Source organism: Rhinolophus hipposideros, assembly GCF_964194185.1.
Source record: "Rhinolophus hipposideros genome assembly, chromosome: 22".
Classification (NCBI taxonomy): Eukaryota; Metazoa; Chordata; class Mammalia; order Chiroptera; family Rhinolophidae; genus Rhinolophus; species Rhinolophus hipposideros.
This window is the reverse complement of record NC_138068.1, coordinates 4,002,735-4,014,938: the sequence shown is the minus strand read 5'-3', so window position 1 is coordinate 4,014,938 and position 12,204 is coordinate 4,002,735. Positions and strand designations below refer to the sequence as shown.

The 12,204-nt window shown below is 49.0% G+C and overlaps 1 protein-coding gene across 1 annotated transcript; it reads left to right on the top strand.

Moving 5' to 3' along the window:
• Nucleotides 1-543: 543 nt before the first annotated feature.
• CIMIP1 (ciliary microtubule inner protein 1) lies at nucleotides 544-6,679 on the top strand (the record flags this gene model as incomplete). Its single annotated transcript, XM_081034468.1, has 4 exons — nucleotides 544-611; nucleotides 2,508-2,595; nucleotides 3,972-4,064; nucleotides 6,518-6,679. 4 exons carry the CDS (start codon nucleotides 544-546, stop codon nucleotides 6,677-6,679), a joined length of 411 nt encoding a protein of 136 aa, XP_080890594.1.
• Between the last annotated feature and the right edge of the window lie 5,525 nt (nucleotides 6,680-12,204).

Here is a 12,204-nt window from a genome sequence, read left to right as displayed (position 1 = left end):
ACCTCTCAAACAAGACGTGAGGCCCAGGAAGGGCGCCCGGCCCCAGGGACACCGGGCTGACCCCTTTCACAAAGTTCCAACAGGGATGAAACGAAGCTCTGCGGAGAGACGTCCACGGGGGTGGGGGGGGGGGCGCTGAGACGCCCCCTGTCGTCATCCAGGCGGAGGTTACCCCTGTGCCAGAAGTCATCAAGGGTGGCGCACAGGACTCGGCCCTCCTGTCGGTGTGGACACTTGCATTACCGGTCGAGATTCTACAGGAGGCTGGGGTGTTAGGTCTTGAGGTTCCCCCAAAACTTTCCGCAGCGGAGGAGGGCTGCCGCGGCGGGCCACGCAGGGGGTCAGCTGGGTGGGGTGACGCGCAGAGGCGCGCAGTGGGCCGGATGCTGCCGGAGCCCCGCGGCCCCACCCCCAACAGATGCGGCGCCGCCTCCGCCTCGGCGTCCTACGTTGCTTGGCAACTGGTCTCCTGGGCGACGCGAGACGCTGAGCCAAAGGCCACGACCTAACGGTCTAACGGGTCTAACCGCGAGCCCAGGTCCCATGGCTCAGAAACCCAGCAGCACCGCGGCGGCCGAGCGCATGAACTTCGTGACTCAGGACCAGATCTGGTAACGCCAGGGACCCGGTAACGCGATGGGCTGCGCTGTTGCCACCTGAAGTGTGCACACCTGGCGACCTCAGTTTCCCCACCAAGTCCTGGAGGTGTCGGGGGCCTTGAGGGAAGGGGGCGATGGTAGCAGCTCGAGGGCAATGGGAGATTCCTTCCGCCTCTTGTAGTGACACCAGGCCACAAAGGTGGGGAAGAGTTTGCGTCTGGCTTTAAAACCACCTGCAAAGCTTTGCTTGTTGAGAGTGACTAATGTGTTACTACATTTTTATAAAGGGATCTTGATATTTGTTCAGTTTGAATGAGTGATACATGTGCACTTTATATTCTCTCTTGCTTTTCCTGGTTTTTTTTTTATGTAATAAGAAATTTAAGTTTCTATCAGATTTATCTGCAGCAGACATTTGTAACGGTTGTTCTTATTTAGCATTCTCTCCGACTGCTAAGTATCCCATCTTTCTGAAGTTTTAACCAATATGGGGAGTTACTAGTTTAGATGCCAGTCAGCAAATTTTAGTAACAACAAACCATAATTGCTTGCCTCTTAAACTTCAGTTATCCTTTTTATCATCTGTATGACTTTTACCATTTCTTGTAAAACCTATAGTAGTCACTTTATATTTTTCTTTAAACTGGCTTTGTTTCACTTAATGATTTTATTTTTATAGGAAACTTCATCTCATTCTTGAAAATGGAAAGCCGGTATTATTTGGCATAAAATAAACGATTATTTTTTTTATATCTTTACCTTTATGTAAGTACCCCCAATAGGATATACTGCCATAGCAGGGTCTATTCCCTCTGCGTAGAATGCCCTTTCCTCCCTTCTCCACTAGATCAACTCCTACTCATCCTTCAAGACCCAAATCAGATGGCCCTTCCTCTGGAAACAGAGCCAGTTAAGCCCTTAGACTACATCCACAGTGGCTGCTGAGTACCTGAAATGTGACTATCAAACTGGGAGGAGCTGTGCATGTAAAATACCAGATTTCGAAGATTTCATACCCAAGAAAGGGATATTAAAATTAAGTTCACCTGCTTATTTTCACTTTTTAAGATGTGGCTACTAGAACGTTTACAATGCCATGTGTGGCTCACACTTCTGGCTCATGTTCTGTCTCCATTGGAAATAGACTGCTATGGACAGAGATCCCCGGTGCCCACGGCAAGGAGCTTGGCCAGGGCATCCGAAACTGTTGAGACATGGCAGGGGGGTGGGGGATGCAGATATTGATTTCAAAATGGGAAAAGAAACTTGAAAAATCAATATAAACAAACACTTAGGCATTTGCAAAATCTGACACGCCCACTCTTCACCAGCAGCTCAATTCAGCTCATAGGTAATGATGTATAAATGATATTTAATGTGAGGCAAAAGCAGGGTTGGGACTAGGGTGAGGTGAGTAAGGCACCTGGGGTGCAATATTTAAGGAGGTTTCCGGCTCAAGGTCATGCACGTGCTGGCTCTGCCCTTGCAGGAACCCGACAGTGGGTGCCTCCTTAAATTTGGCACCCCAGGTTCCTCACGTACCCCACCTGGTCCTTGCCCTGAGAACAACAGTATTTCATGTACACCTTCGTAATGATTTCACACACACTCATCACTGTGGGTCACAAGGCCTCCAAAGTAAGACGTGTAGTACCCAGGTGGCCCCTCAGGCAGTCAGCCCGGTCCTGTCTGTGCCCGATGCACCATCCCACCGGCATCTCTGGTCCCTTAGACAGGTGTGCTTCTCACAGCGACAGGGACTCTTGCTCCGCTGGCACCTCGTCCCTCCCTGGCAGAGTCATCCTTCATATGCATTGAAGAATGTAAAATTCCCCAATGGACCTTTTGCGGCTTGCTACTCTCACCTTTTTCAAATGTCATCCAACACCTAAGAACTTTCGTTTTCAGGAGATACCGCTTAAAGGCTGAAATGGAAGCACGGAAAAACTGGGCCCAGAACTGGGGATTTTTAACCACTCCCCTCGAGGAGGTAAATGTGAATTTCATAAGCCCAGAGGTTGTAGAATCGATCATTTCCAAGAATAAACAGTTATGTAGTGTATAATTTACAAGAATAAAATTTAAGAATGTGTTACAGGCAAAGACTGCCAACTCTGGGACCTGAAGCTTCCTTCCTTTCATGAATTTATTGAGCCCTTACTGTGTGCCAAGCACGTCCTAGGTGCTTCATTGAACCAGCTCATTTAATCCACACAACAACCCCTGTGTAGAAGGGGATACTGTTTTATGCCCATTTTACAAATTGGGAAATTAAACTCAAAGAAGTACCAAGTTACACAGTTAATAAAGAGAGGCACCAAGAGCAGAAGCTAGTCTGTCTGATTCCCAGGCCACTTGGTCTCAGACTTCCCGTCTATAAAATGGGTTAATAGTCCTCACCTGCCTCACTGAGTGACAGATCCAATGGGGTGAGATGATGAGACAGGGTTAACATAGGAGAAATTATTAGGAAAATACCTGAGATAGGTCACAAAAACAAGGAAAAGGGCTGGGCATAATAATTAATGGGGATACCAGCAAACAGACCACTGGCCGCGTCCAGACGCAGCCACCATCAGCCCAGCTGAGTGCGGCCATTCAGAGCGGCCAAATGCATATTCCAGCTGTTCAAGATATGTGGCCGTCTTCTGAGCCTAGAATAGGGGTCCCGGTATATAAAACACCATTCAGGCCTGTGAAATGGTGGTGTGGTCTTCAACGGGATCGTGGCCGCAGGCCTGGAACCTTTCAGACTATCTCCAGACACAACACGAGGAAGTCACATTTCTTTGGAGGGGAGCAGATCCGCCTAAGAGGCGCCTCATTCAAAACACTCATGTTTCAAAGCAGTGTAAACCCCATTTGTAACTCACCCCATCCCACTCACTTTGAAATCGTGCCATTCTTAGACTTTTTTTAATGCTTAGACAGTTATACAATTTGAAATTTTATGCATGAGTCCTTATTAATACAATATGCATAAAGAGCCTATATTAATATTCTTTATATGTAATTAATGTGGTTTTTTGAAGAGTTCGAAATTGCTTTAAAAATTAAAAGGGAGAAATGGGGGCTATCCTCTAATATTTTAAAGATTGGTCCTGGAACCTTGTTAGCATTTTTAAATTTGAAGCCATAACCTGTCAAGTTTTCTCAAATTGCTGCTCGCGAATATAAATGAGCAGGCGGCCATCGCAGTTCATTATGGACAAGTCCCCCTTCTAACTGTGCACTGGGACCAGCTCCCTAACGTTCCTGAGCCCTGCTTTGTCATCTGTCAAGTTAGGCACTCTGGGGCATGATGAGGAGGTCATGTCCACTGTCTCAGCCTGGGGTTTCCCGTCTCTGGGGACTGTGTTTCAATTGATCCAGGGTGAAGAAGAACCTCCTACCCCGAAACCCAAAATCGAGCTTCCCCAGTGGTTCCACATCCGGCCAGTGACCCCGGTGGAGAAATACATCAAGGTTCGCAAAGTCCTTTTAAATACCTATTTTTAAGTAAAACGTAAGTCCCACTGGAAATTGTGTTCCCTGAGGTGCACACAGCCAACTGCCAAAGGTAAGAACTCAGCGGTGCTGGCACGCGGGGAGTCCCCTTTCCACGCCCTTTCCACACCCACACATGGGGGACACGTCAGGTTACTGTCTGTATGCTTTCAAGAGCCACTGAGCTGCATCGCGGGATGGGGTCCTGCAGAAGCAGAGGGACGCCAAAGAAGTCAGGGGCTCCATCCATTGGTTCAGCAAACACTTCAGGGAGTGGGCAGGACAGCAGGGCGGGAAAGGACGGGCCTCTAAATTCAGATCACTCAGGTGCTCGTATCCTGTGTGGTCTTGGGCAAGTGGCTTGACCTCTCTGTCTCCATTCCCCCCTTGTACAATGGAGGTTACTGGAAGCACCTACTTCAGGGAGTGGGGTCGGGGTTCGGTGGGATGATATCTGTGAAGGACTTAAAACAGTGCCCAGCACTTTTCGAGCATGCCAGTGACTGTTAGCTATTAGTAGGTGTTTAGTGGGGCAAACCATGATGAACTAGAAGAAGACTCCAGCCCATGTGTGTGGGGGTGGGGGCACCCACGTGAAACAAGAAAATCAATAAAATGGTGATACCCTGTGCTAGATGCCGTGGGGGAAATAGGCAAGTGATGTTAGAGGATCCAGGGGATGGGGTGGCCAGGGAAGGGCCCCTGTGGAGCTTAGGTCTGAAGGATGACAAGGAACCAGCCTGAGAAAAGCATTCCCAGCAAAGGGAACAGCACGCATGAAAGCCCTGAGGCAGAACAAGGTTGGTATGTTTCCGGAGCCGCAGAGGATAGTGATGGGGCTGGCGCTTGGTGAGCTGGGGTGAGGTGGGGGTGTGAAGGGAGGGGACGTGGATGGAGAAGTGGGCAGGGCCTGGGGGGCCAGAGGAAGCAGATGGGACGTGAGCCCAATCTGCGATGGAAGCAGGGCTGTAGCCTGTTGAGAACTGCCTGTTTAAAAGGCCACTCTGGTGGCTGAGTGAGTGACAGGGCAGTCCCAGAGGGGAGAACACTAACATGCTGTTCCCGCCTGAGACCAGTCAGCTGTGGACATGGGTCAGAGGCTAGAAACTGCTGAGCTCTGTACATCCCAGGGCCGCCTCTCATGGGTCTGTCATTTTGGTCGTGGGTTTCTAGCCCCTGCCCAGCTATGGAGAGAGCAGTTCTGTGTCCTGATGGGAAGAGGGGATGAAAACTCAGGATGACCATGGCCTGCAGTGGAGGGAATAACCCTCCGTTTTTTCTAGATAACAGCAATATTGCCCTTCACAGAGAAGGAACCGACCAGCTCTCACAATAACGCCCTTGTTAACGGTGGTGTTTCCATTTTTGCCAATCTGGTGGGTGAAATGTGGCACCCCTGGGTGGTTTTCTACACATTTCTCTTACAAGTTGTAGAGAGACTTGAAGCTGGTCTGTGTGTTCCCATGGGGACCGTCTAGACCAGCCTGGTGGAGACAACTTGCCTTCCGGGCAATTCCACCCGTATGGCCCCTCTGGCATTTACTGATGTCCCTCCCTGCATGTGCCCTCTCAGGAGATTAATTGTAATGCTTCATCAAGAAAATATGTTAAGGGGCTTTTGTCCACCAGTGGCAGCCGGCCTACCAGGACCGTCCCCTCCTGACACTACCTCGCTCAAAATTCTCTCTAGCCAAGCGTGGACTCGTAACCCCAAGAATATTAAACCTCTCTATCTCAGTTCTTCTGTTAGAACAAATATTCCTCACTGTCGTCTTCGTTCAAATCGCCATGTAAGAGCAGAACAGACTGTTATTTCACATGGAAAGGGGGAAACTACCTAAACATTTACCCTCATTTTCCAAAAATTTCAACTAAGTCCATGGAACTGACAAATGAAATTGTGCTTTTTCATTTCAGATAGAATCCTGTTTTCCTTTTGGTTTTTTAATTAAATTCAATTGCTTTTCATTCCTCTGGTCTCTACAGTTTGTGTGTGTGTGTGTGTGTGTGTGTGTGTGTGTGAGATGTATCAGAAAGCCTTCTAATCAAAACCAGATTTATCACTGCTGGGATACCATCTGACAATATTGTCATATTTTATAAAGGGCAGGTGAACTGTCGCATTTGAAATTTCTGGTCCTTACTTTTTGTTCCCTTTTTGCTCTTTTGCCAAATAAAAAGCATTTTACCGGAGGTCACAAATCAAATGGGCTAAGCATTATGAGGTAAAGAAACGTGTGCAGTGAGCGTTACTTTCAGGGATGATGTGAGTCTCAGGGTAGCCCTGGGTGGAACGTACGCCCTACACAGGGACCCTGGCTTTGCTTTCTGTTTTCCACACCAGGACTCACGGGCTAAGCGTGACACCTCTGTGGACACGCCTCATGTCACTGTGATCCAAGGTGACCACACCCCCTGCACCTCCGTTCCAGGTCCTTCCATCCCCCCCGGTCCCGAAGACGACCCAGGGCTTCATCGGCTGGAGATCCGCAGTGCCCAGCTTGAACAAGTGTCTGGAGCATGATTCTGAGATCAGGGGCTGCAAAGGGGCGTACGCCAAAGAGCTAAACTGGCCGAAAGAAGGCATATACTGAGTCCAGCAGGGGCTCTGCCCCGGGTAGTAAGGGGAGGACCAGGCACCTGGCACCCAAGCCCCGGACAGGAAGAGCTCCCAGCGTCCCTCTGAGGATATAGTTCCCCTCCTCACTTGTTCATGGGATATTGCAAATAACATAGAACAGCCCTTTGACATTTCCTGTTCATCAATATCTCCCTTCCCGAACATTCCTGTAACACACTCATTCTTGGCTAATGTAATAAATAAGGCAAAATTGATTCTCTGAATTTTTTATTTTGATACCTTGGGAATTTCTAGGGATGGCTTTTTAAAAAATGTGATTTCCTTTTAAAAATATTTGTCTAGGCCCTTCAGTGTCACTTTCAATCTCACCTCTCACCCTTCCTGTTTATGATGAGATTGCCAACCATGTGTTTCTGGGCCCAAATATCCCTGGGCCTGCTTTTCAGGAGCAAAAAGCTCTTTGAGGACTCCTGGTCTCTCCTTTCCAGGGTATCTGCAATGTCAACAGCTTTAAAGGCAGAAAGGGACCCAAGATTTGCCCGATTTGCCCAGGAGTGCAGGTTTCCTGGAGAGGAGGGGTCCCCCACGGGCTCTAGGCAGAGCCTCCCACTTACCTGCTGCAGCCACTACCTCACAGCACCTACAGCAGCAGAGCTGGCCAGCCAGGCCATTCTCCTTCCCCCCACGGACATCTGATAGTAACCTCTTGGTCCCTGCCTGACCCTGAGGTTTTGCTCCAAGTCCTACAAAGCGGAGAGGGAGGGAGTGGGGCATCCAGCTGGACTAAGAGTGGCAGAAGGCAAAGCCAGCATGCCCACAGGCCCTCCAACTGGTCCCCAAATAGTAGGAGAGCACAGAGTAGGAGAGCAGGGGCCTGTGGAAACTGGTTTGTGTTTGTTTCTGAGTAGCGGAGGGAGAAGCCTTCTTCACACCTGGATGGGGGTGGGGAGCGTGCTCAGTTACCTGCCCTCCACAGAGACAGGTTCCTTCCTCCCTTTCGCTGGCCAAGTGTCACTGTTCATGGGATGGATTCCTCCCTGTGTGGGCGTCACTGTGGTCTGAGGGGGCTTCTATCTGGTGGAATCCACTTACAAAGCCCATCTGCCCAAACCTGTCCTGCTCACATTCCTGTCTAGGTGTAGGTGGACATGCTTTGCCAATCCATGAATTCCTTATCTAGAACCTTCCCCTGACCCTGCACACTGGCCTCTTCCAGCACTCTTCTAAAGGGACTCCATGACGCTATGGACACCAAATACCAGGGGACAGAAGTCCCCCTGAATGTGGGCCACCCCTTGCGAGCTCTGGGCTCAGAATATCTCCCTCACAGAGGCCCCCGGCGGCGGAGCTGCTCTGTTTCTGGGACACTGATCTCTGTCAAGTATGCAGGACACAGTGCATCACTCGACCAGCCCTATTCTGGGGGCTGGCTGCAGGCACCTTCACAGCCAGCTACCTGGGCACTGAGAACAGAGTCACATAGCAAAGCCTTCTCCCAGTCACCTAGTTGGTTCTCTGTCCCCTCACAGCCCTGCTCCAACCCAGTGTGGAAAACTCAGGTTCTCAGGGGCTTCGCAGCCTGGAAGAGTCAGAACACACGAGAAGTATCCCTCACACTAACCATGTACCAGCCACACAGGCCACACAGGCGATGGACACCAGGAAATCCCACGGTCGTCATGGCTGACATCCCACCTGCCACCCGTTTCACGGAGAAATGTCACAGCTCTTTAGATTGTAAGAAATAGAGAAGTCAGGTATTATAGTCTGCATTGTGCCCCCAAAAAGATATGTTGAAGCTCTAACCTCCAGTATCTGTGACCTGATTTAGAAACAGGGTCATTGCAGATATAATTACTGAAATTAAGATGAGGTCATACCAGAGTATGACCAATAGGACTGGTGTCCTTATAAGAAGAGGAGAGAGAGACCCACAGACACGGACACTCAAGGAGCCGACCATGGAGTGATGGAGGCGGACATTGGAGTGTTGCATCTGTAAGCCAAGGAACACCAAGATTTTGCTGCCAAGCCACCAGAAGCCGGGAAGGGGCCAGGAAGGACACTACCCTCCAGGCTGCAGAGGGAGCACGGCCCTGCTGACCCCTTGATTTTGGACTTCTGGAATCTGGAACCGGGGGGAGAACAAACTGCTGTTGCTTTAAGCCACCAGCTTGTGGCCTGTTGTTACAGCCGCGGAGGAGACTAGTAGAGTACTGAATACGTTTTTCCTCTTCTCCTCCTCCCTTGCTCAGAAAACCCTCCTCTGAGCATGTGTCTTTCCTTGGCCTTGACTCAGGCTGCGCCAACACAAGACCAAGTCACATGGGCCATGCGTTCCCAGTCGCCCAGATGCGTAGCCTAATGTAGACTGAACCATGGACAGTTGGCCAAGCCCATCTCTTTCAAACCCTAATGTTTAGGCATCTGGGTCATCAATGCAGGCCAGGTTTCTACCTGTGAAGAAACGCCCCTTATTGTGGTCAGAGGCTCCCGCCACAGTTGAGCAGAGCAGCCACAGGGCAATGGCCATCTTCATCTTAGCCCCACCATGATGGAATTTCCATCTGATGGCAATGGGTGAGGCAGCACACACCTGTGGTCTGGAATGAGCTTCCGACGCCAGGGGTTGTGTTTTGTTCTAATTCCTGGTCAGGAGGTGAACCTGAGAGCCATCATCCATTATCTGTGGGCCCACCGCCGTTTGGCAGCAAAAAAGCCTAGCAAAAAAGATGGCTTCCCTTGACCTGTCTTAACCCCAAGTCTGGCTAGGAATTCAACATGTCCAGTCGGACGCTCCTGAAACTTGAGGGTGGGTTGACTTTCATTCTTATGCTAACTTATGGGTCCAATGTGGCCAGCAGCCCTGACTTTAGGGAACCTGGTCAGCAGATACTATTACCGGAAGTGACCGGGGTGGAGCTGAGCAGGCCACACCACGGAGGGAACAGCTGAACCTTCAGGAAGTTCCGCTTGTAAAGGCTCTCGAGCTGTCCTGCCCCTCATGTCCACTGTGTGCCAATGGAGGAAACAGGCACATGCACATCCATGTTAGATCCACTTAACTCTAGTTCCTTGGGAGAATAAAAATTCAAGAATCAGATAAATTCTGCACTGTTGGTGGGAGTACAAACTGGTGCCGCCACTATGGAAAACAGTATGGAGGTTCTTCAAAACATTAAAAACAGGACTACCATGTGACCCAGCAATTCCACTTCTGGGTATATATCCAAAGGAAATAAGATCTCTATCTCAAAGAGATATATGCACCCCCATGTTCATTGTTGTATTATTTACAATATTCAAGATATGGAAACAACCTAACTGTGCATCAACAGATGAATGGATAAAGAAAATGCGATATATATAAAATGGAATACTATTCAGCCATTAAAAAGAAACAAATCCTGCCATTTGCGGCAATATGAATGGACCTTGAAGGCTAAGTGAAATGAGTCAGACAGAGAAAGACAAATACAGAATGATCTCACTTATACGTGGCATCTGAAAACAAAACAAAACAAAACATGAACTCATAGAAACAGAGAACAGATTGTGGTTGCCAGAGCAGGGGGTGGGGTTGCGGGGTGGGAGAATCGGATGAAGGTGGTCAAAAGGCACAAACCTCCAGTGATAAGAGCAATGAGTTCTGGGATGCAAGGAATAGCATGGTGACTACAAGTTTCAAATTTTCTTTTAAAAAAAGAAACTAAGAGACTCAGATCAAAGTCTGGAGTTGCACACGTCCTTTGGACAGTAAGCACACACATATGTTTGGATTTCTAGGAAACTATTTGATGCTTTTTGCTACCCTTTAACTTGAAAGGGATTTACTTCAAGTTTATGCACGTGTTGAATGCCCCTAAAAACAACTTCTACTTCAAACATTAAAGCACAGGTTCCTTTTCACACCTTTGCTCCTATTCATGCATAAGACGGTCAGGTTTTAGAAACTCACCGACATCGCAGAAATTTCAGTTGGTGGGTTTTTTCTGCCTCCAATAATTTATTCACCCACTAACCACATATGTGCCTTTATTTAAAAAAATAAATAAAAATGAAGCCACATTTCGGCAGGCATCAAATTACACTGCCACTATCCTCCCCACCCCCACTGGTCCCCCGGGACTGAGTCTGACCTCAGTAATTTGGGTGGCACTCGGGGGCTCAAAACAGAGCACAAGTGTCCAGTCAATGGCCTCACTTGAGAATCAAAGTAGACAACCTCGACGATTCAATTACCCTGGGTGGTTTCAAACCTGACATTTAATCTGTGGAAATCAACCTCTTTGTGGGTGTTTAAATGGGCTCATAAATGTCACCACACACTGAGAAATAGCACAACATTTCCAAGGTCGAGACGAGGCTGGTGTTCCTGTGTCCACAGTGCTGAAACACATCACAGCAGTGCCCTCCATGTGGGCCTCGGTGTCAATGAGAGGCCTCTGAAAAGATGCAAAGCGTCATCGCGTTGGGGACTCAGTACGGATTCGGTCACAAGCATGTCTCAGCCCAAGACAAATTAGACACTCCTGGGATAAATTCTAAGAAAATGACAGGATTGAATAAAACTAGTGGAAAACACAAGTCTTGCCCTTACACATTCACACACACCCGAGGACAGCTGTGGGAACGGACACTGGACTTCAAGTGTCCAAAGCCCGGGACCAGATGTGTCTGAGAATTTAGAACTTCGTAGGTTTTAGAAAGTACGTCTACTGTATACTACATAACCCTTCTGGCAAGGTCTGGGGCAGCCCCACAAAATTAAATCCATTAATATCTTTGTAGCAAAACATGTGAATATTCACACTAACTGGAATGAAGACTCTCAGGAACCACTTATCTGTTTGGTTTGGATTTTGCCACCAAATGTGTGAATGTGTAGTCCCCACCCCTTGAGTGTGGGCGGGACCTAGTGACTCTTCCAAAGAACAGAATGCAGCAAAAGTGACAGGAGGCCGCGTCCCACACTAGGTTACAAAAGACTGAGACTTCCATCTTGTGACTCTCTCCTCTCCCATCCTCCTCCCTCTCCCTTTCTCTCACTCTCTTGCCCACTCTCTCCGATGAAGCCAGTGGCTGTGTCGTGAGATACTCTATGGAAATACCCACATGATAAGGAACTGAGGGAAACCAGGTCCAACAGCTCACAAGGACCTGAGTGAGGCCTGAATCCAATAGCCTGCAAGTAACGGAATCCCGCCAGCAATCCCATGGACGATCCAGGAAGCAGACCCTTCCCAGTGGAGCCCCGGTTGGCCACAGCATCAGAGACCCTGGCCCACACGACCCAGTGGAGCTGCACCTGGATTACTGACCCACAGAAGCTGTGAGAGCACAAAGAGGTTCTAGGCCCCGAAGTTCTAGGGTAATTTGTTACTCAGCGATAGACAACAAACCCGGGTTATTTCCAAATGGACCCACCCAAGCCCCGGCAGTTTCAGGAGAGCCCAGAAGATTCCCCACAGGCTCTGAAGAGTTCCAGGATTCTGGGACGTTCAGCCTCACTGGCTTCCCCATAAGGAGCAAAGCCCC